The sequence below is a fragment of the Filicampus tigris genome, chromosome 11 (assembly GCF_054856515.1).
Source record: "Filicampus tigris isolate MCC_2025a chromosome 11, RoL_Ftig_1.0, whole genome shotgun sequence".
Classification (NCBI taxonomy): Eukaryota; Metazoa; Chordata; class Actinopteri; order Syngnathiformes; family Syngnathidae; genus Filicampus; species Filicampus tigris.
Window position 1 is genome coordinate 19,006,718 of NC_141227.1, and position 21,683 is coordinate 19,028,400.

Genomic DNA, 21,683 nt, shown 5'->3' on the forward strand with positions numbered 1-21,683 from the left:
AAAAAAAAAATTGTTATCGTCGAACAGATTGTGCAAGGTTGCGGAGAGCTAGGACTGCATGGGAATTTTTTTTTGGGGGGGGGGGGGGGGGGGATTGCTGGAGCACCTCATCCACACAGCCACTCAAGTCAAAGAGCGTGGCACGACACAGTAGTACAAAACAGTCGGGCTTTACATTTTTCCTCGTTATTCATTGATGTCAGGCAGGAGGAGTAGGGCCAAGCAAAAAAGGGATCGGCCAGATTGTCATTTGTAGTACCATATGGCCCCCAATGAAATGTTTACTACATATGAAGGTAAAACTTGGACGTCCGCACGAGTTGACCCATCGTTCACATTTATTCCTCTCAGTTTTTGGCTTCAGGAAACGAATAAAGAATACATCCTTCTTATGTGAACGGTCACATAAGTCTGGAGTTGTTTCTGCAAGTTCCATAGCAGCAGTGTTTACTCGGCATGTTTTTTTTTCCGAGATAAACGGGCAGAAAACAAGCAGTAATAACTGAAGTCATCTGCGAGCGCGCTTCTGTTGACCCTTTTCGGGTTCACCATGTGACGTCACGTCTAAAAACAGCACTGGCGCGACCAAAAACATGCCTGATGTAAATTAGGACCCATTAGCTGACCAAAAACATGCCTGATATAAAATTCACAAATCAAGCAGCATGCTTACCTGCATTAAACGAAAGAATCATCAATGTCAGGTAATAGATGATTACATAGACGGGCGAAAATCCACTTCTGTTTATGATTAATCCGTCTTTTTTTTTTTTTAAGTTTCCCGTTTATTACCCGCAAAATGGGCGTCTGTCATAGGCGAATGGACGGACGGGTCCGTCGACTAGGCGCGATGCCCAGCTCTGTGAATACCAATTAGCCATTTGTTCCGACCTTGGTCGTTATTGTAACGCAAAATTGTACCCGTGTTGACACAACCCGCAGTAAAGGGGTGGCACTTGTTGATCAAATTGATTGATTTCAGGTCTGTAAAACAAAGGCGAAAAGTCTCTGTAATTGTACATGTTTGTTTGTTTGTTTGTTTGTTCCACTTTTGTTCACTCACGTTTTATAAAAACACCTGGGGACTGTTTGTGTCGGTCACACAAAACACTAAGGGTGCCAATAATGGTGGCCATTAGAAGTGTAGGTCACTGTCAACTGAGGACACTGTTGTCAAGTCACAACAAAGTCATTAACTCATCCTAATGAATCCCTTTATGAGCCAAGATGAGGTCAGAGATGGCAGGGGGCAAGTTCCCCGAGCTCCCTCCAGCGCAGGGCAGCCTGCGGGCGTTTGCCACCAGAATCCTAATGAGTTGATCGGTTTACTGAAACATCCATCTGTCCGTCCGTTGTCTGTGCTGCTTGTCCTCAGGGCTTGCGGATGGGCCGGAGCCTATCCCAGTTGACTTTGGAGAAAAAGTAGAGATGAGAATCAAAAACTGGGTCTTTTTGAGAACTGGTTCCCTGTAATTAGATTACTAGGAATTGCTCACCTGACGATTGGACTTATGTGTATTTATTTATTTGGATCTACCCTTGTATAATGTCGCAAATGAATGACAACGTCACACCCAAGAAGTGTATTTTGGTCCTGAACTTTTACAACTTGAACCGCAAGATCTCCCCTTGCGGATGATTTAGTCGGACCGCCTTGCACCACACCATGTGTGAGGTGCGTGACCAAATTGCAAGATGCGTCGGGGGCTATAGCGGTTGCGTCACACGGACAGCCAAGGGAGGCAAAGGGCGTCTACCAAATTCACAAGCACGCTAAACTAGACGTTCCCTAGCACAAGGAGTCACGCCCATTTTTACGCCGAGCGTATTGTGGAATCTAAATTCCACAAAGAGAGCCCAGATTGGAACACCAGACCTCATTCCAACTACGATCGCACTGTGCTACCCCCCAATGATCCATGGATGATTTCAGCTCCATGATCTTACTGATAAAGTCTGGATCCGGGGAACAGACCAGAGCGCGGTAGGCGGCCTTTCAGGAGGGAATAAGAACATTATTTCCTCGTTTGAGGCAATAAGGTTAAATAAATGCATAATTTATTAGCGAGTCAGTTATTCATCTTAACTTAAATAACAGTGTGTTATAGCAACCTGTATTCTCGCATCAGAAGCCCCCCTGGCCTCATGAAAAATTCATCCTCTCTTCAAGTCGCACTGCAGTTTCCTTCCCACTGAGTCTTTGAGTCCCAGAGGTGGGACTGGCTTTTGTTCTGCCTCCAAATAATCTTTTTTTTTTTTTTTTTTTTTGCAGCGTCAGCGCAGCACGGGAAAGGCTTGACTAAATTATTCCGTCACATGAAACCTTTGGTTTTAGCTTTGTATTTGTTAGGTCACCATTGTATCGGGAGACGCTCAGGAAAGACGCACGTCACAGGCAAGTAGGTGACGCCGCATACCTCGAGACCTTTTAAACAGGTTTGACGAGCAATGTCACAAACGTCTGTGCAACCAACAGAACTCAATGCAGCTCTGCTTACTTTTTGCCTTTTAACATGGGGAATGTTTGTTTCTGCATGATAGTGCTTCAGACAATGTAGTCCACTGGCTAGATTGTAGCTGTTGCTTGAAAGTGGCTCTGGATCTTAACCTATTCATGGGGTATCCCTGCCAAGAATATTAAAAATACCACAAGTGACTGACATGCCTCCTAAAGGGTTTGCGGTTGCCAAAAAATGCCACAGGATAGCAGCAAAGGACTACTTTTGTTGAAATGAAGCTCCTCAACTCACTTTAAATGGCACCAATACTGTTTTTAAAAACAGCGAATCGGCTATTTAGAACACTGCAGCCATGCAGCACTCGCATAGCAATAAAATAATTGTACTTATTTTACTAAGTGTGACACAGACGGGAAACGGAGGTGTAACGAGCCAGAAATTGGATGATCATAACAACGGCGCGCCTGTCTGGCCCAGCCGGTCAGCTTCGTCCCTGCGGGCAGAATCGAAGTTATTTAACAGCAGATTGGCCACACGAGCCAATTAAACGGCCCATTCATGCGAGTCATGTATGGCGGGATTACATCATTACGGCCTCTGTGCACCAGGGCTGATGTGGTAGGCGGAAAAAGGACATGGAGCATGGAGACTTTTGATTCCACCAGTGAACTGGATCTAAAGCTTTCGTCGGACTGGAAAAGGTGTGTTCATTAGCTACTACTACGTACGTTTTCTTTGTGGATTTGTGACGCTTCATGTTTCGCCTAACGATACATGGTCGTCTCATTTCCTATCAAATGCTGCCTTAGCATTCAACCTGATGATAACACTTTGTTTCTATTATAACAGCTTGTCAGCAACAAGATGACCATAGTTGAGTGGTTAGAGCAGATGACTGTGACATGGGTGACCAGGGTTTGATTCCAGCCTTATGCAGCTTTCAGCTGAGCTTCTTGTTCATCCCATATTTTCACATTTAATATTGTTTGATATAATGCATTATGATTGCACATTTTCGACATCTGTCTTGTTTTTTTTTTTCTTTCTTTTTCCTTTTTGACTTTTGACTTGTTTGTATGAAAGCATTTCACTTGAGTGTATGAGTGTATTTCACCTGTGTTTATGAGCAACAAAAAATTCAGTCGTGTGTGTGAGAGCATTTCACTAGTGTGTATGAAAGCATTTCAGTAGTAAGTGTGAGAGCCATTCCTGAATTGTGTCCCTAACGGCCCCCCATAGATAGGCTCCAGCACCCCCGCGACCCTTGTGAGGGAGGATAAGCGGTTTGGAAAATTGGATGGATGGATGGACATTGGAAAATGCAAAATGGAGAGAGCTGATTTGACTATATTGAATCTTTATTTTGATTCATTTTTCATATTTGTATCAACCCAAAACAAACTTTTCTCTTCCAGGTAAAATGGATTTTCATTGTACATGTTGAATGCATTTAGTAAACTATATAAAGATCGAAGCTCACCCTAGTAGTAACCCAAATTTAAAACCCCAATTCGAAATCCAAACCATAGTTTGAGACCCTGTTTTAAAACCCTACTTTAACTCTAGTTTAAAATCCTAATTTGAAGCCCTAACCCAAGTTTACGCGGTGTCACACCCGTGGCAGAGTGTTTCAAAACCCAAACCTTTCGCTGTGAAAAGGTTCAACTTCCCTCACAGTGCTCTGAGCCTATGACACTTCCTGCCGTCATCGTTTCTTCTCATCTGACCTGGCTGGATTTTTTTTTTTTTCTGGCCAGTGGGAACATTGTTGATACAAATAGTACAAGACAGTTGGGAAAGTTTCACACATCTCATTTTTTTTGTATTATACCATTTTATTCTTTTCATAGGAAACAAATCAGTCATTGAAATGTCTTTTTTTTTTTTTTAATTTTTTTTTGTAGTCCCAGTGTGAAATGTCTTTGTTGATCATGATTTCTCACAGTACATTCAGTTATCTGAAAAGAAAACAAAAGTGGAACTTGGCACTTAGAAAACAACCACAAAGAATTGTCACCTTTATTTGTTGAGAACAAAAATTTACAAAGCCATTCAAACAGTCGTTGTTTCCAAATACTTTTCAGCTTTTTTTTTTTTTTTTTTTTTAAACTCAACTCTGGGGAATATTCAAAATACACTTTGTAATGTCGCTCTGCTCTCTCTATAGATACAAATATGTACATTAGAGTCTCTTCTGTCTTTTCTCGCGTCGCCTCCCCACTGCTAATAAAAACGTTTTTTTTTTGTTGTTGTAATTTTCAAGTTCTATTTATATCTCTCAATGACGTTGGCACTGTTTATGTGAGTAACCTTGAGCGCTCAAATGGAGGTCCCGTGGCTGGCCTCCCCCTCGGGGATCGCCCCCCCCGGCACGGGCTGGTAGGACATGGGCATGGGCGTCTTGACGGGGCTCTGGCGGAAGAGCCCCCCGTTGGGCGCCCGGTGTTTGCAGCGGATGGACGGCATGGTGGCGCTGCTGAGGGGCAGGGGCAGGGTCCGGCCGCCCACCGCGCCCAGTGTCCTACCCGCCCCGTGCCCCTCGCGGAGGAAGGTGCTGACGGAGAGCGGCGGCGGCGGCCCCCGGTGGGCGGGGTACTCCCTGGCCGACAAGACCTCCAGGGACTGGCTGGGCTGCATGCTGCCGATGTCTAAGGCTGAGATCTCGATGGACTGGCCCGGCAGCTGCTTGTGGGCCAGGTCTTCGTCCAGGAGGCTGTTTAAACGCTGGTGGACCTGCTCCAGGTTCACCTCTTTGTCCTACAGGGACGATGGCGGGTGCCATTAAAAAAAAAAATCAAACAAAACATTAAACCAAAAAATAGGGAGAAAGAGGGAAAGAAAAGTGGTTACACTGGTGGCTTTGTCGTCAAAAATCAACAATCTACGCAACGAGGCTGGATTGACACGAGCGGTACTGGCCTAAACATCCGAATCACTGACCTACATTTACAAACAAATATTCGAATCTTTGTTCCATTACAATTGTATTAATTTATTTCAACGGTCTCTTTGCTTCATAGCTTCATTTAAACCTGAACAGTGGGTAACGTTTGCTAACTGTACAGTATGACTTACTTTGTTATCGTTTAAGATCTGTTTTGTTGCTGCCTGATGTTGACATAAACCAAAATAGGAGCTAAATCAGAATTGGCCACTTTGACCTGCAGTGTAAATCCAGCCTTAGAGAAAGTTTGGTACCTGCTACTTTGGAGAAATTGCAAGAAAAAAAAAAAATGTTCACAGACACAGAAGAACCGCACACAAGGAACTTTGAGTGTAAAACGGTCTCCAACATTTAACAACAATGGTTCTTAAACTGGGTTATAGTCGTAGTTTTGGAGAGAATAAAGATGTCTATGGGAGAAAAAGGTGTAACATTACAAAAATAAAGTTGTATTTCGTCGCTGTCCTGTGAAAAACACTTATCTCCAATTTTGGAAACTTTTTTATTTTTCACTTTAATGCAATGTCTGTAACGTGGAAACATGATTCATGTAGAAATAAGAAAATGAAAAAAATGGCTTTTCACGTGACAGAAACGATTTTTAAAATTCACTTGTTAACTGTGAACCTTATTAAACGTTGACTTTAATATGATGAAGTTATCTTTCTTCTCGTAAAAATTCCCACATTTTTTTCCCAAGGTGGTTTCAATTTTTTTACGATCAATTTGACTGTACTTGAAATGAGGCAACTTGTTCATTCCTATTGGAATGTCGTAGCAGTGTTTAATTTGTGTTACGATGATGCGTAGATCCTTGGAAAACGTTCTCCCCCAAAGTGCTCCATGGACCAAAACCGTTTGAGAACCACTTGTTTACGAGTTAATAAAACAAAGGCGGGAATGACGGAAACACTTAAAGTAGACATTCATACAACATGACAAATGACAGCAAAGGAAAGGTGGAGGCGCGATTTGGACACAAGTGAGCAACTTTCCACTCTAATATTCTTTGCCATAAGGTGTTTAGGGTCGTGTCATAAATATTCGGGGTGCCACTAAAAAAATGATTTGAATCAGAAAATTGGCGCTCGATCCGAATCCAAATGTACCGCCCTTGAATCGTAGCTTTATATGTATACATGCTGTATACACGTGTTTATCGGACGGATGGAAACCTCCCCTAATAAATATGAATTTGTTTTCCCAAGCCGTTTAAAAAGTTGCTCCACTTTTCGTACAAAATCCCACTAAATCCTCATGTCCCCACTCCTGCCGTCTTTGCCCGCCTCCAGTTTCCGTGGCCATGCAGCGACGACACCAACGACAACAGAATGAGATGACAGATGAAGCGACTAGAATCTACCCCTGCCCGGCCGGCCCCGTGCCCCGCCCCCTTTCTTTTGTGTCCTGACACGGCCAATCACCACGCAGGAATTTTTTGGGGTGTTTTTTTTCAGGCCGCTCCTGACCTGCCTGGGTCAAGACAAGAGCCTGGCGTCTGGAATTGTCAAACGACTGCACAAAATGGTGACGCTCGTGTGAGCTGGCAGAAGGGCTTTCTGTCCTAATCGCCAACCTACGGCTACCAGGTGAGGTCAGGACCGGGACCGAAAGGGGTTCCCCGGAGCGGCGCTTCTTGCATATCAAGTCAAACAGGTGGCGGGTCAAGGCTGAGATTCTACGTCATCTGCTCGTGCTCACACTTTAGTTTAGGGATCCATGTCAAGCCTTCGTAGTCTGGATGCCTCGTGCACAAGTCCGAGCTCTACGGCATTAAGACTTGAATGGATGAGCTAAAGAGAGCTGTTGTACTACTGAAGTGCGGATGAACCCAGGAGGACAATTGGGACTTTTTGGACATGAACACCATGTCAGTGGTGGGCCGTCACGCAATCAGAAGAAGTGTACTAAGAAGCCTAAATTGGGGGTGGACAAACTATGACCCGGGGCCATTCAATGTTTTGGCGGCCAGTGGCGTAAATAAAATTAACGTGACATTCGCCATTTCGATGAGCGAATTCGAGAGCTTCTCCAGATATCTGAAGAAGCAAAGATACTACTTGGAACTAAATTAGTAGCAACATTTTCCTTCATAATGGCGAATGAAGATAATTCGGTGTGAGAAGCAAAAATTGTTATTTGTGCTCCGCATCAAGGTCACATTTGTGAGCGTATCACGTTCACGATTCTCAAGTATCAGGTTTAAAAATAGCAATCTTACTACAGACTGCTCTTGTTTTTGTTCTCTTCATGAAGACGTCTGCTCAAGGCAGGGGAGAATCTAATCGAGCCGTGATTTCTGCAAAGCCTGAACAACCAGAAAGCTGCGAGGTTGCCGTTTTTCAAAAGTAACAAGACTGTGGAATCTCGGTTCAACGGGCAGAAAATTGCGTCCGGTGCACACTGAAAACGACAGTTAACGTATGTCGCTAGGGTTAGTCTCTGCTGTTAGGCACCGCCTCTGGCAGAAGCGGGGAAGAAATAGAACGCCCCATTGTACAGACGTTGTTAAAGTCTGTTAGCTCCACAAATGTCCTCTGTTCGTCACAGACGCGCCTATGCGGCGGCCATGTTGGCGGGGGCGACGTTCCCATCAAAGTCAATGGAAACGTGGACATTAGCCTAGCTTGAAGTCTGCTCTTCGAGAGCCCCACGTTTTCTTCTTCCAACGCACCTGATCAAAATGACCAGAATCGTTATCGAGTTTCTGCAAAGCTTGCTGATCGTTTGAATCAGATTAGTTGGAGGAGGCAGGCATCTAAAACAGCCTGGTTAGGGACCCTCGAAGACCGAGACTTGGGCCCCCCCCCGGCTCAGCGTGTCATATCATCCGATTCATATCTAGAACTGTTATTTACCTGACCGCTGTTGGTCATGTTACCGCACCAAAAATGAACCCTAAACTGCCTCGTAGTATTGTTTTCAGAGATGAATGAAGTCGGGTGAGCCCCCAGTGAAGGCCCAGGTAGCAAACGCACGGCCCGCCACTGCACCATGTGGTTTCGTTGTTGCCGCTGCGGTTCTCTCCCGCGAGCAGCGGCGATCCGGTGGCTCCCGATTAGAGAGAGAACCACAGCGACAGCGAAAGCACCCCAAGCACTCTCCCGGCAAGAGAAGGAATGATCACAGACCGATCACATGACGTCGGGACTATCATCGGGGCACACCTATTATAACTGCGTGTACTGCAGCTCTACTAAATCAGGGCTGGCGTCTGTGCTTGCTGGATCCATAAAGTAGAGTGTGGCAGTGGCGTCTCTGGGCAGGACCGGGGGGCCCGGGGGTCTGGGTCTCGACCGGGGCCTCGGTGGGGCAGGGGGACCCGCGGCGGCGGCGGCCCGGTTCGGACCCGGGCCCGGGCCGGACGAGTTGTCATTGGTCACCTCTTTGGGCTCCTTTCGGCGGCAGTGGTTGCTGTTCCACCAGGTCTCCAGGGCGGCCACGAGCAGGGCCAGCAGCAGCCCGGCCGCCAGGATGCAGAAGACCCCGGCGAAACTGTGGAGGTGCAGCGCCCGGCCCTCCGTCTGGGCGTCGGCGTGGCTCTGCACGTCGCAGCGCCCCTTCTTCGGCCACCACTTCTGTTTCAAGATGTCCAGGTCGCCCTTTTCCTGAAGCTCCAATATCCTGAGGAGGGCAAATGGGCGCTGTTACAAAAACACATTTTTTTTTTTTTTTTGTCCAATCAGATTTCAGCTATAAATTCGCCCAATGCCTTCAAAAAAAAATGGTGGCCTTGAGCACACACACATTGAAATTGCCGTTTCTTATAACCAATTTTAGATTCACCGCTCGGCATTTTTCCGTCTCCTGATTGGTTCAGCTATCTTTAGCTTTCTGATTGGTTGAGCTTCAAATGCTCACTAAAGACTGTTTTCCACAGGAGGACAATGTCAGACATCAAACATGTTTTTTCATTATTCAGTTTGTCATTTTATTCGAATATACGGTGTGTCGGGATAGGAGGAAATAATCAGGCCCACCCTGATTTTACCAGGCCCGCCCATTAGCCACGTCTGGCTCCGCCCCTGGGTTGTGTCGCAAGTGGCGCATCGGGTGTCAAAACGCCGCCAAACAAATCACGCGAACGACTCGCAACAACGACCCTGAGCCGTAAATGTCCAAAAATGATCTCAATCGCCTCACCTCCAATCTTAACCTGTTTCGCATGTTCACAGCAACACGATATAAGATGTATTTAAGCTCAGTCAGTCATGCAGAAGAATGAATTAGTGTTAGCCTCAGTAGTTTCTCTCACTCCAGACAACAAAAAGAGAGCAACGTTATTAATGAAAGGTACCACAAAGGATTCATGTTCTAGCTTATCAATCAGGCAAGCACCCACATGTGGTTAAAACAGCCCCCCATGCCTCATTATGGAGGATTTGTAATGTGTAGTTATAACCCTGTAATAACCTTGCAATTTTCCACCAGCCAAGCCGCAAAGAAAAATGGCACTAATAATGAAATTAAAAGCAGACTGTGTAAAACGGTGCGGCTGCAAAAAAAAATGAGTCCGTCTGGACCACCAAAAACGCGGACGGGCAGATGGATGCTGCCGTGTCACGGAGACGGAGAGGTGGCCTTGAATCTTATGTGCCGAGATTTTTCAACACTCCCAGCAAGGACCGGCACATAAATATTTGAGCATAATCCCGCACATTTATTCCAAGGCAAAAAAACAAAGCACACTCGGAAACATGCACTCACACACATTGACGCGTTGGACATGGAGTAATTTATACACACGAATACTCATGTAACATCCCGACTACAGATGCCTCAAGTGTTTTCGATTCATTTCCCCACAAGTGATGCGTTCAAGATCTTCAGATGAGGCTCCGTTGGTTGTGACTCTTGTTTCGTGAACCGGATTGGAAATTCACATCAATACATCTGCTGTGTTTTTACACTATGCATTGCTTGAAAAAACAAACAAACAAAAAAAAACAGGTAAAACCAGGAAGGAGCAGGAAAAATGATAATACATTCAAATTGATGACCATCCATTGCAAAACCGACTATAAATGTGTTAATTGCGGACAAAATTGTTGTTGACGAAAATATTGACGTTCGGTTTTCTGAACACTTTAAAATTGCCTTCAAGGTTAAGTTCATTCCAGACTAAATTGTACAGTATTTGGTGTTGACAAAAACAGGTACAGTATGTTTCATCGAAGACTTTAAATTGGATTCTTTTTTTGTAACAATTACGATGTCCATTTGAATCCCATGAATTGTTCAGCCCTACTTTGAAGACAAAGTTTTCTGGTTCGGTGACAAAACCATACAGTACATCGAAGACTCCAAATCGGTTTCAATCAATGGCTGTGAGGTTGCCAGGCAACAAGTCCAAGCTCAAAGCGGGAGCGCACTCTCCTCCGAGAAATAGCCGAGTGCGTCTCCCCTACTCCCCTGCTTTGAAACCACCCCTTTTACTTGCGACACGTCCCCTCTCGTAACACTTTCTTTGTTTAATAGTGAACGCCGCGAAGCGCATTCATTTGTGAGCTTATGAGGTTCCGAAAGCCAGCCGCCGTTCCGTTTTGTTCCCGCTGCTCCCCGACTGGACCGCGTGACCCGAGGCGGCTCCAAGGTTAAAGTAGCGAGGCGGTGATAAGGACCGTCCCGTATAAAAGCGTGTCTTTGGGGAATGAACGACAACGCGCGGTGGAGTACGTACTTCTGAGAGAAGAGGTCTCTGTAAGGGCTGCCGTGCTGCAGAGCCATGCCGTAGCCTCTGGTGCTGATGCTGTTGCCGGCGACAGTCAGCGTGCACTCGTCGTCGGTCAGAGCGGCGTATTCCACCACCGCCATGTCCCACAGGAAGGCGTACGACTCTCGCTTAGCCTGGATTGATTACAACATGACATCTCATCACGACTGACCTGACATTTATATTCTTGACAGTACACGAGCCGTTTCTGGCATGTGCAATGCGTGTAGCCACACAAAGCGGTATGGTTGGGGAAAAAAAACGCACATTTTAAAGGAAAACACAGGTGACAAATATGTAATCTCGAAATGTCGCATGTCGGGGCTGTTATAAATCGACTCCCATGTAGGGATGGACCGATTATCGGCCGGGCTGATTATAGGCGCCGATATTCGGCAGTTTGATGAATATCACTATCGGCCTTTTTTTAAAAATCTGCTGGCCGATAAAAAATCGACTTAAAACTGTGTTAACTTCAAGGATTCAATTTGTTTACATTTTCAGCTCACATTAATAGAGATTCTACTGATCCTGGGAACACTCTGCACCTTCTGGTTTTGTTTGAAATCAAAACAAAGATGAGTGAAATTTGAACATTTCTGTCATTTTGAAATCTTGGAGAGCTTTATTCACTGTCGAAATCTATATATAAAACTACATCGTTTTATTTTTTGATGCCAATATTTTCCTTTTTACTGAATATGAATATCGGCTCCAAATATCGGTTATCAGCCTCTTTGACTACTAATAATCGGTATCAGCCCTGAAAAAAACACATCGGTCCATCCCTACTCCTGTGTAATTGTTTTGTTACCATATACTGTTGTTACACTATTCTTTTTGGTCGATTCCTATTGCCTTGTTCTCTCTGTCTGTCCGACCCCCCAAACCGACATCTGGATGGTTGCAAAAAAAACGACTTGACTAAGCCTGAGTCACATTGATTTTTAACAAAGATCAATTCGGCATTGTTGGGTACAGACTGACAAAAAGCACACCCCCCTAACCCCCCCCCCCCCCGACCCCCCCGCCACCCCCCCCCACCCACACACACTCATTACACAAGCAGACACAGCACAGCGCAACAATAGACGGTGACAACTTTATTCCTGAGGAGCCGAACGACTTCGATGCTGCCTGATGTGCTGCATTAATGTCACACAGTACTGTACTTTCCTTTCTTTACTTTCTGCAGTTCAACTTTGGTGAACTTCCCCCCAGTCACGTCTGCAACAACGTGTCCCAATTATGTGTATGTTAATGCCAAATGTAATTTCCTGAAAGGTTCTATTGTAGTGATTCGCCACAGGTTTCACTCTATTGAAGCGCACCGTTAATGCTCCAGCTGTGCATAATGTCTCCCCGGCTGAAACTTTTTTCAATCTAATCAAGCTATTTTGTTTTGACTTTTTATGTAAAGTACATTTCTAAACTACAGTTCAGCTGTATTTAACTTTTAAGAACAATGCATTCGGGCTGGGCGATTATGGAAAAAATAACAACGGATTATTTTTGTTTGACATTGAAATCACGCTCCATAAAAATGATTTAAAAACTTGCTATTTCTGGTAAAACTTCCATCATAGCCCTATTCATCCCGGCAATTACAACGTTCCTGTTGTCGAGGTTTGAATGCAGACCGCCGTGGGATGAAAAACACACAATGTACGCCAGGAAGTAATTAGACAGAAACGACATTTCTTGACAACAATGATGAAAATAGTTGTTGCTGAGAGATGGCGCTGGCAGCCCGCAAGCACACGAAGCAGATGAGAACGGTTGCGGAATCCTTTTGAAATGCCCACTTTCTTGCTGTCGTGTTCACCGCCGTGACGTTTCCCCCCCCCCCCGTTGCGTCCTGGCATCCGACGGCGCCGTCAACAAATGCGGCAAACGAGGCCTCCGCACCTCTCGCGTCTCATCGGGACCACGCAAAGTCGCAAAGTTGAGTCGCCCTCGTAAACACACGCCGAGGAAGGATGTTCATTTGCCTCATGACTACGGGTGAGTCACACGAGGACATTTGTTGACGATTTGAATGGCTTAGCAGCAAACTCAACACGCCGATGAATAAAGGTTTGATTGACTCTGTCAGAGAGGTATTCATTACCGACGTACTGACTAGAACAGTTCCAATAAAACTTTATGGCCCCGTGGCTCCAGGATGTGCTTTTGTGCTTTGATCACCTTTTCACGTTATATTACTGCAAGATGTTTTCCTTAAATTCTGAGGGGAAAAAAAAAACAAAAGCGACGGTAGAATACACTGTAGTCTAGAACTAGCTCAAAATGATTTACAGCAAATTGCGGGTTTTACTATTCCAGGCCACACCCGCAATAAGTGAAATCCCCGATATAGAAATACCCTATTTAATTACTACACAAGCCATTTTCATAATATTTATGACCCCATATGTTTTTATTTTTGTCTTTAAACACACTTTCAAAATAATACAAACACAATTAATAACCGACCCCTCTGTGTTTACAGTAAACAAATCCGGCTTTTTTCCAAACTAACAACCTTAACTTACCGTCTCAAAAGTCAAGCAATAGTTTGCTGTCATCTAGTGGATGAAAGTGGAATTACGCCCCAAATAAATAGGAGACGGAACAAAATAGCATTATATAAATGGATAAAATAAAAGCGAAATTGTAGCGCCGCAAACTTGGAACCAGCGATGGAGGGGGGATTTAAATGTATTGCATTAAAATATATTGCCCATAAAAAGTTAAATAAAAACTGTATCAAAATAAATATTGGGAAACAAACATTTGAATGAGAATTGTACGCAAAAGTTAAATACAACTGAACAATACTTAATATATTGTGCTGGACTTCATTTGGCAATTCTTTTGCGTGACACTAGAGGGAGCCAGCATGCCATTAGTGGTATTAGTACTGCACTTCAGAATCACTGATCTACACAATGTTAATATGAATGCAAGTGTGGATATCTTTGGGGAATACAAAACGTTCTGTAAACCACATTTGTACATAAGATGGAAGTCTGTGACTAACCTAAACTAGCGTATTAAGTCATAATTACAGCTAAATGTTTGAATAAAAACAGTTCTCGGTCATAGATATAACGCAACCAAATGAAAATCAGAACTGAGCGTGGCTTCTTGCGCCGCATGACCTCACTCAATCTAGTTCATTGCGTGCCATCGAGGACCCCCTGTCGTACCCATCCAAATTAGGCTTCCTCGTGAAACGTGGACTTCACAGATATTTGTTCAATTATGGATTCCACCTTTTTCTTCTTACACGTACCCGTGGCTGTTACGTTTGACGGACAGGAGAGGAGTCATAAAATATTACTTCAGTAGCCCAGGGATTGAAATTCTCAGATTTCAGAAAAAAAACAAAACAAGCATCGCGCTGGCTCAATATCATCAGGTTTCGTTGCTACCTAGTTTTGTTGCGACACAAAATTTGAAGGCTTAGTTGAAGCCAAGTTCTTTTTTTTTGTGAGTGTCTCTCACCTTCTTGATGCCTTCTGCGGGGCCTGAGACAGAGTGCTGAAAGCCGTTGTTTTTGTTGATGGTCTTCCACAGGTCGGCGAAGGTGCTGTCCTGCTCCAGGGGGTTGGTGCCTTTGGCTTGGAAGTAATCGTACACAGCCGAGTCCCTCACCGTCCCGTACGCCAGGTCCGCTTGCTTGGACAGGTCCTGGAAGGACCTGGAAAGCGGTGTCATTGAGACATCAGTTATGAGCTTCTTTGTCAATGAATTAGAGTAGAACAAGTCGCCATAAAGGACAAAGACTCGACGTTGAGGTCCTTTTGTTAGCAAGGCCGAGTTATCGCTCTATTAGGTTCGAGTTATGTTAGCGTTTTCGATTTGCTCCAAGCCCAATCATCATGTTCAACCAGCACTCCCAACTCCTTGTGCGCATTGGAGTAAATCTCAAATCGGCATGCTCTTGATCAAGCAAATGAGCTGCACCTGTAGCTTCCCTGACTTATGCCAAACGTTTTTCCCCCCAAGCCCGTAGCACGCGCTCACGCTAACGACGGGGAGAAATCCAGGGCTTGGCGTTCTGAACGATTGCCGCATTAATCCCTCCGATTGGCCATTAACTGCTCATAAGAGCATGCGCTAATGTACTTTTTATGAACAATACTGACTATCTGAAAATGACTCTCTCATGACGCTATTATGCAGATGTGGTGTGGGCATAAGAAGAAAATGGGACTTCTTTTGGTGAGAGAAACTCCAGAGGATACTTATTTAGGTAGAACTGTACAATCTAGCTAAATAGGTTACCAAAATAACATGAATACATTCGTGATTCAATTGGAATATATTAAAAATGGTTTCTTTTCTATTTCCTGTATTCACGTTTGCCGTTGAAATGATGCCGATTTCCGCTTTGTGGGACTAATAAAAGGTTACTTTACTAATGTAATTGATTCATTTTTCTGATGATCTTATGACGAACACAGACCTGTAAAAAAAGATATTGGGGATCTAAGTAATTATTACCAGGCCCATTTCTACCAATACATTGTGTTGGTAGCTAACTAGCTAGCTATGTATACACCTCTCAAATCTGAGATCTTCCCTTGATGCCACAATTTATAGAAAACCTCGGAGTTGTTATTAAATTCCCAAGCGAGGAGGTGACGCCATGTATGGGCTCTTTGCCTGTCCGCTGGCCCAAAGTAGCCCTGAAAGACTTTTAGCTAGTGATGTAGCTGGTGGCTAGCGCCTCATGACCTGGTGGGATGTATTTAAGCCTCCGGAGGCTTTGAGCAGATAGTTTTTTTTTTCCTCCAAACATGTAGGAAAAAGAAAGGTGTTAGATGACTTAGCTTTTTTAGCAGGGCGTAGATTCTTGTAGTCATTGTATCAATTTGAAGCCTCATTTTATATACTATTCATTTATTTTTTTTAAATATTATTCAAATTTGTCAGGTTTGTAAACAGAAATCCTCTTTGTGGTCTGTCAAATTTAAAACACATTCATTTTCACCGTACAGAGTTTTAACTTGCATATGTGGTGAATAACGGGCTGGAGCAGATTTATTCAAATTTCGTGTACTTCTCATTACGAGATAGTGTAAGTGTGCCTAATGTTGTGGCCAGTCAGTGTAATTGCTGTAATTTACACAGCAGCATTCGCTAATATCCATGCATCCATTCGATGTCAGTTAATCGGTTGTGTCCCCAGCGGAAACGAGGCTGCTGATACTGTAAACACAATGTGTTTTATCTGTTTTGCTGCAGCCATAAGCAACACATCAGGGTAGCACCACACTGGTTTTACAACCACGATTGTCTCGTAAAAATAAATAAATAAATAACAACAACCAAAAAAAAAAAAAGGAAATCGAAAAGCTTATCTCAGATGATGACGTCGAGCTAATTCAGCCGTTTAATTAGAAGTCTCTAGAGCGGGGCTCGGAAGAAAATTTAAGCAGAAATAAGTGATTCGCTAGTTTATCATCTGCGGCCTCTTTTGTCAGGTTGCATTTCAAGCTTTTGCCGCAGCGGGAAAAAAAAAAAAAAAAACATCCACGTGATGACTTTAACTGTAGCGAGCTGAGCCGTGGTGAACAACTCTGCATTTAAAATGATTCAACTCTGTAATTGTAGCCGCAAGGTAAGCTGAGGGGAATAAGAAAAGGGAGGTGAAAGATACTCTTTTGGCAAGACAAATGAATCTATAAAAGCAATGGAGAGATGGATTTGTTTTTTTTTTCCTCTTCTCAAAACAGCCTCTGGTCATTATCAAAAATGCACCTAGTATAAAAACAGGTAACTACTGTTGATAAAAAGCGACTGTCTGCTGGATAATAGCGTTATGAAAACACTTTTTTTCTTTTGGATGAAGTCAAGGGACGGATGTAGATGTTGCATGAACATGAGAACTCCTGTATGTGTTGAGGCTGTCACGTTGTTGATTCCGAATTTTGGCAGTATAAAATACAATGAATTCGCTGGTTAATAAAAAGAAAAAAATATCAACCTTTTTTTTTTTTATCCTGTAATGCTGACAACAATAAAGCTATGAATTATAGGCAGACCATTTGACAGTTTTACAATACTTTGTCCTTAAGTATTTACTTTATTTATTTTACAACAGAGAAAAAAATTGGCAGATTACTATTTTTTCGGATGGGGGAGGGGGTGAATGTGTCAATGTCATTATCTTTATCTTATTGTGTAATGTGTATTAAAAAAAAAAATTGCGTTTTTTGCCAAACACTGAAAAGACATCATAGAAATTAATTTTTAATGGCTCACCAACAAATCAGTGTGTCTCTGCACCAACCATGAAGTGTGAAAATCGCCAACCTATTTCTGAAAGCGTGTCTGTGAGTGAGACGTTTTGCACTTCTGCCCCACTGTGATGTAACAGTGGGTCAAATTTACATAATACTCGGCAAAGACGTGATCGGCGAGGCTCGGCAAAGGTCCTTTTTGTCCCTGGTCATCGTGGTAACGAATCCCCGAGACAGGTAGACCGCTCAAAACGGACTAATTTCAGCAAGTATCTTATAATTGTGGAACCTTGGCGAATTTTGACAAACAAATTTCACCTGATACCTTGCTACAGTTTTAAATTATGTAAAAAAAAAAAAAAAAAATTTTTTTTAAACTCTTAGTAAAATGACACCTTTTGTGATTAAATAACTTGCCAAATTACAAAATTTCTGGACAAATGTGCCCCTAAGTGTTATATTGTGCATTTTTTTGACACCAACTTCAGTCCTGTGTGCTTTTTTGGCAGCATGGCAGTCCCTTGCGGGAGATAAGGAATTGACTATTTGTAGAATCATAAAGGAGCTTTACTGTTTTTCAATTGAACTATAACAGGGGTCGCAAACTGCACCTTGTTAAGTCCGCCTAGTAAAATATGACCCTTTTGATGTCGACTGTCACTTTTCTTTCCCCTCGTTTGGACTTTAAAAGTAGGACAAGTGAGTGATGGGCATCATTTCTCCACCACAAAACAGAGAGAATATTTGGGAGGTTATCGATCGCTTGTGTGAGCTATGAGGTGTGTTTACTAAACAGAACAGCAAGAAGCTCTCAGTTCATTAGTCTTACTTTTTGGGAAAGGTTTCAAATTGAGCTTCCTGCCCAGGGATCGCAAGACTGTTTTGAGCACACTTCGGATTCAACTTGTAACCTTCACACTGCACGCGTCCTCCAGGAGGGGAAGGCCAACGCAGGCTCATCAGGCTAGCGAGGTATCAAGACATCAAATTTCAAGGGAGGACCGTTTCAACCTCTTCCACTGATGTCCATTTGTAGCAATGATGAAATCAGCCAAGGCGCGCCCCGTTTGCTTGAATGGATTCGCTTCAAAGGTGCTCGCACGCAGACTAATTCGGTTTGTGAGTTTTGTCCTTTGCAAAACGACAGCTGCTGTCAAATTCACAGCTATTTTATTCTGAATCTTCTGCGTTGAGGCTGTCACATTGATTTTTTTTGTGGTGGTTTCCACAGCACCCGCCCCCCCCTCCCGTCAGCCTTCCTCTTCTCGCAGCTCTTCGGCGCCCTTGAGTCCTCTCCCAAACAAATAACATGTAATACCTTCCCGGGATTGTTTTATGTTTACAAAGATTACTGCGTGTTCTCCGCAAATAATCCCACTCCGGCTACATGATTTATAATGCCGCTACTTCTGAGAACAGCGGGCAGAACATTTTGAGGAGACAGTGTTTTTTTTTTTATCATTTTATTTTTATCATTCTCCAATGCACGCCTACAATTATGATTTGCATGTGAACAATGTTTACAATGAAAACGACATGACAACACAATTAAAGGGACGGTGGGGCCGGGATGGCCATGTTTTCACTAACAAGTTCATTTTCTACATTTTTTGATCAGGAAAATGAAAAGAGTTGCCATTTTCTATTTTATCCATTCTTTTTGGAGAAATTAGGAAATAAGTGACGCCATGAATAACGCCTCTCGTTAATTAGGCCAATGGCGCCCCCTGGCGTTATATCCTTGTTCGGCCGGAGTCACGGGAGGAACCGATTTCAAACTCTCGATTGGAAATCATTGTACTTTCATTGCTTATTAACGTCCAAAAACGGCGATCAATGGCACCAAAATTTATGTGGACATCTCTACTAATGCCCACTTCAACATATCAAAAGGATTAACCTCTCCGTGGCTGATTTATATGAGAATGAGGAAATGTGGAAGTGAGCAGATCTACATAGATTTATGCTGGGACGAGTGCACGCTGCTTCTTTGCTAAAAAACAAAACAAAAAAACCCAACAAAAAAAACACTTCTTTGCTGATCACGGTTCGGATGGGCGAGGCATTAAATACCAGTCAGGATATTTACAGAGACTGAAGTGGGAATGAGTAGACGTGCACATTTATTTGGGTGAGGAATGGACCCAGTTTTTCAACCTAGAACACGACGTCCAATTTGGAACGTAAACAGCTGAAAAGGTATGTTCCAATGCGGGCACACTTGGCTGTGCAGTCAGCCTCGCTGGAACTTTTTGTTCGCTGAACATTGACGCTTGTTTGATGAGGGCTTACCTCACTCTGGCGGCTGCAAGCAGTGTCGGACACCGCACGCGACTGCTTGCGAGGCAACCCCGCGACATGAAGCTCGACGCAGGCTGGACGCAGAGTAAGGAGCTAATGTTGTTGAGCTAACACCTTTTGTTTTAACGACCTGAAGCTAGTTGTTGCTATTAGCCGTCCCATTGTCCTACCTTTAGCCGGGGGGGAAAGAGGGGAGTGAAAAGCTCCAATCTGTTTGCTGCAACCCGCCGTCTCCCTCCTGAGAGTTGACACGAGTTTAACGTAGCTAAATGTCAGAAATATAACCAGTCATGGTTCGTGTGCGCATTCATGCTCTTGTCCGCTTCAGCTTGTGAACGTGGAGGAGCAATCGCCAAGGTGTTTTTGATTTTGTGGAGGTGATCATGATCAGATCACGTTTTATGTCAATAAATCCAAACTGTTGTGCAGAACACTTTTATAGTTTCACAGGTTGAAGTGGACAAGAGTAGTAGCGTGCATTTGCATGTGCATTTGGTGGCGATCGGTCGCCATTTTAGACAACAGAACTGACAAAGCGAGCAATATTACCACGCTAGCCTCCCTCCTGTGACGTAGACCGCTGAGACCGAAAACATAACATAAGCCATGCCGCAAAAAGGGGCGGGGCAATTTGTCGTAAATCTAATCACAAAAAAGACCTCAAATCACTACAGAGTCTTTTTTGGGGGGGACTTTAGTACTGATGTCATTTTTACATGCAAACCTATTATATAAGTGCCAACGTTAACCTCATCCAAGTGTCCCTTTAAGGCAAAACAGTCACGCGGAATTATTATGACCAATGTTTATTAGCTACGAGAGAGTGTAGTGCTCGTGCGGTGTTTGACTTTTTTTCAGTTTATTAAATCACCTTGGTGGCTCTACTGAAAAATGGAAATGTCATGTTCTTTCATTGTGTTTTTCCTCTGTTTCAACCTTGCTTTTATTCTATAATGAAAGCCACAATATGCGACATCTGACGCTTCATAGCCTTGTGCTGGGCATCATACACTCTTGCTATCATTGCCATGCCAACCCTGAATCACCTACCGCAGTGCTTTATAATACTAATGGGCCAGCCAGGACACCTCTCATGTTGTGTGAAGACTAGCATATTGTAACTAATGGATGTATTTTGTATTTCTACTTCCTGGTTCTCATCCATCTGTGCAGGTATGTACAGAAGCATATATGGTTTTATGGAGAAAAGAATTCAACAATAGGTATCGAGATGGCATCTTATCTTACCGTACGGCGTTGTCCATGCGGGACACGGTGAGGTAGGCGGCCAGGTTGGCCGTGTAGGAGGAGCACACGATGAGGGTGAAGAGCCACCAGCTGCCCATCACGATGCGCAGCGCCACCGAGCCCAAGATGGAGTCGCTGCCTGCGTGCGGGCACACGCGCACAGCACATGATCATGTCCAGCGTCATCGTATCGTAACCCATCGGCTGATCGATTTTATCGGCCCGATAGAAACGCTTCTAAAATCCGCCAATTTTTTTTTTTTTTTTAAACACATTACAACATGATACAATGACATTCAACCGCCCAGGGGCGGAGCCATGGGTGGGCCTGCGTGTGCACAATATTTAAAAAAAATAAGCAGATGAACTTTACCAAGACAGCAATATTGTTAGCATTAGGATAGCGTGTCGGCCACTTGATTTTGCGATGTTGAAAAATGCTGTCGTCGTCTACTACCAAGTGAAGCCCCTCCCCTCTCCGCTGTGCACGAATGAGCGGCTGCAGCATTCAGGTTTCAAATTTCCCACCGTCAAACGCCTTCGAATGAGGCGAAGTGAAACGCTTCATCCGCTATTGGTGTGAACGTAGCATTACAGGCGCTACTTTTCTTATTTATTCATTTTTTTTCTTGCTCCTGTTTTATGGAGGTTATGTTCACTCATTTCAGCGGGGAAAGAATTCCAAGCGTGTTCAAGGAACGGGCTGAACTGGCGTCTCAAGACATCACTGCATCCGAAGCTACATATCAAACTTTGTTCCAAAGAGTTGTCTTCATTAATAGTCA

General features: G+C 43.8%; 1 protein-coding gene across 4 annotated transcripts in view; it reads right to left on the minus strand.

Moving 5' to 3' along the window:
• Positions 1–4,187: 4,187 nt before the first annotated feature.
• grid1a (glutamate receptor, ionotropic, delta 1a) overlaps positions 4,188–21,683 on the minus strand; it is a 287,874-nt gene continuing 270,378 nt past the window's right edge. For 2 of the 4 annotated variants that reach the window (XM_086045124.1, XM_086045125.1), the window contains 5 exons: positions 20,899–21,037; positions 14,606–14,801; positions 11,084–11,250; positions 8,787–9,027; positions 4,189–5,216 (listed from right to left, as the gene is read on the minus strand). In XM_086045124.1, the coding sequence (XP_085901250.1) occupies positions 4,779–5,216; positions 8,787–9,027; positions 11,084–11,250; positions 14,606–14,801; positions 20,899–21,037 (1,181 nt within the window). In that variant the 3' untranslated portion in view covers positions 4,189–4,778. Of the gene's footprint in view, positions 5,217–8,570; positions 9,028–11,083; positions 11,251–14,605; positions 14,802–20,898; positions 21,038–21,683 lie in introns of all 4 variants that reach the window. The other 2 variants (XM_086045122.1, XM_086045123.1) reach the window with 2 other exon arrangements.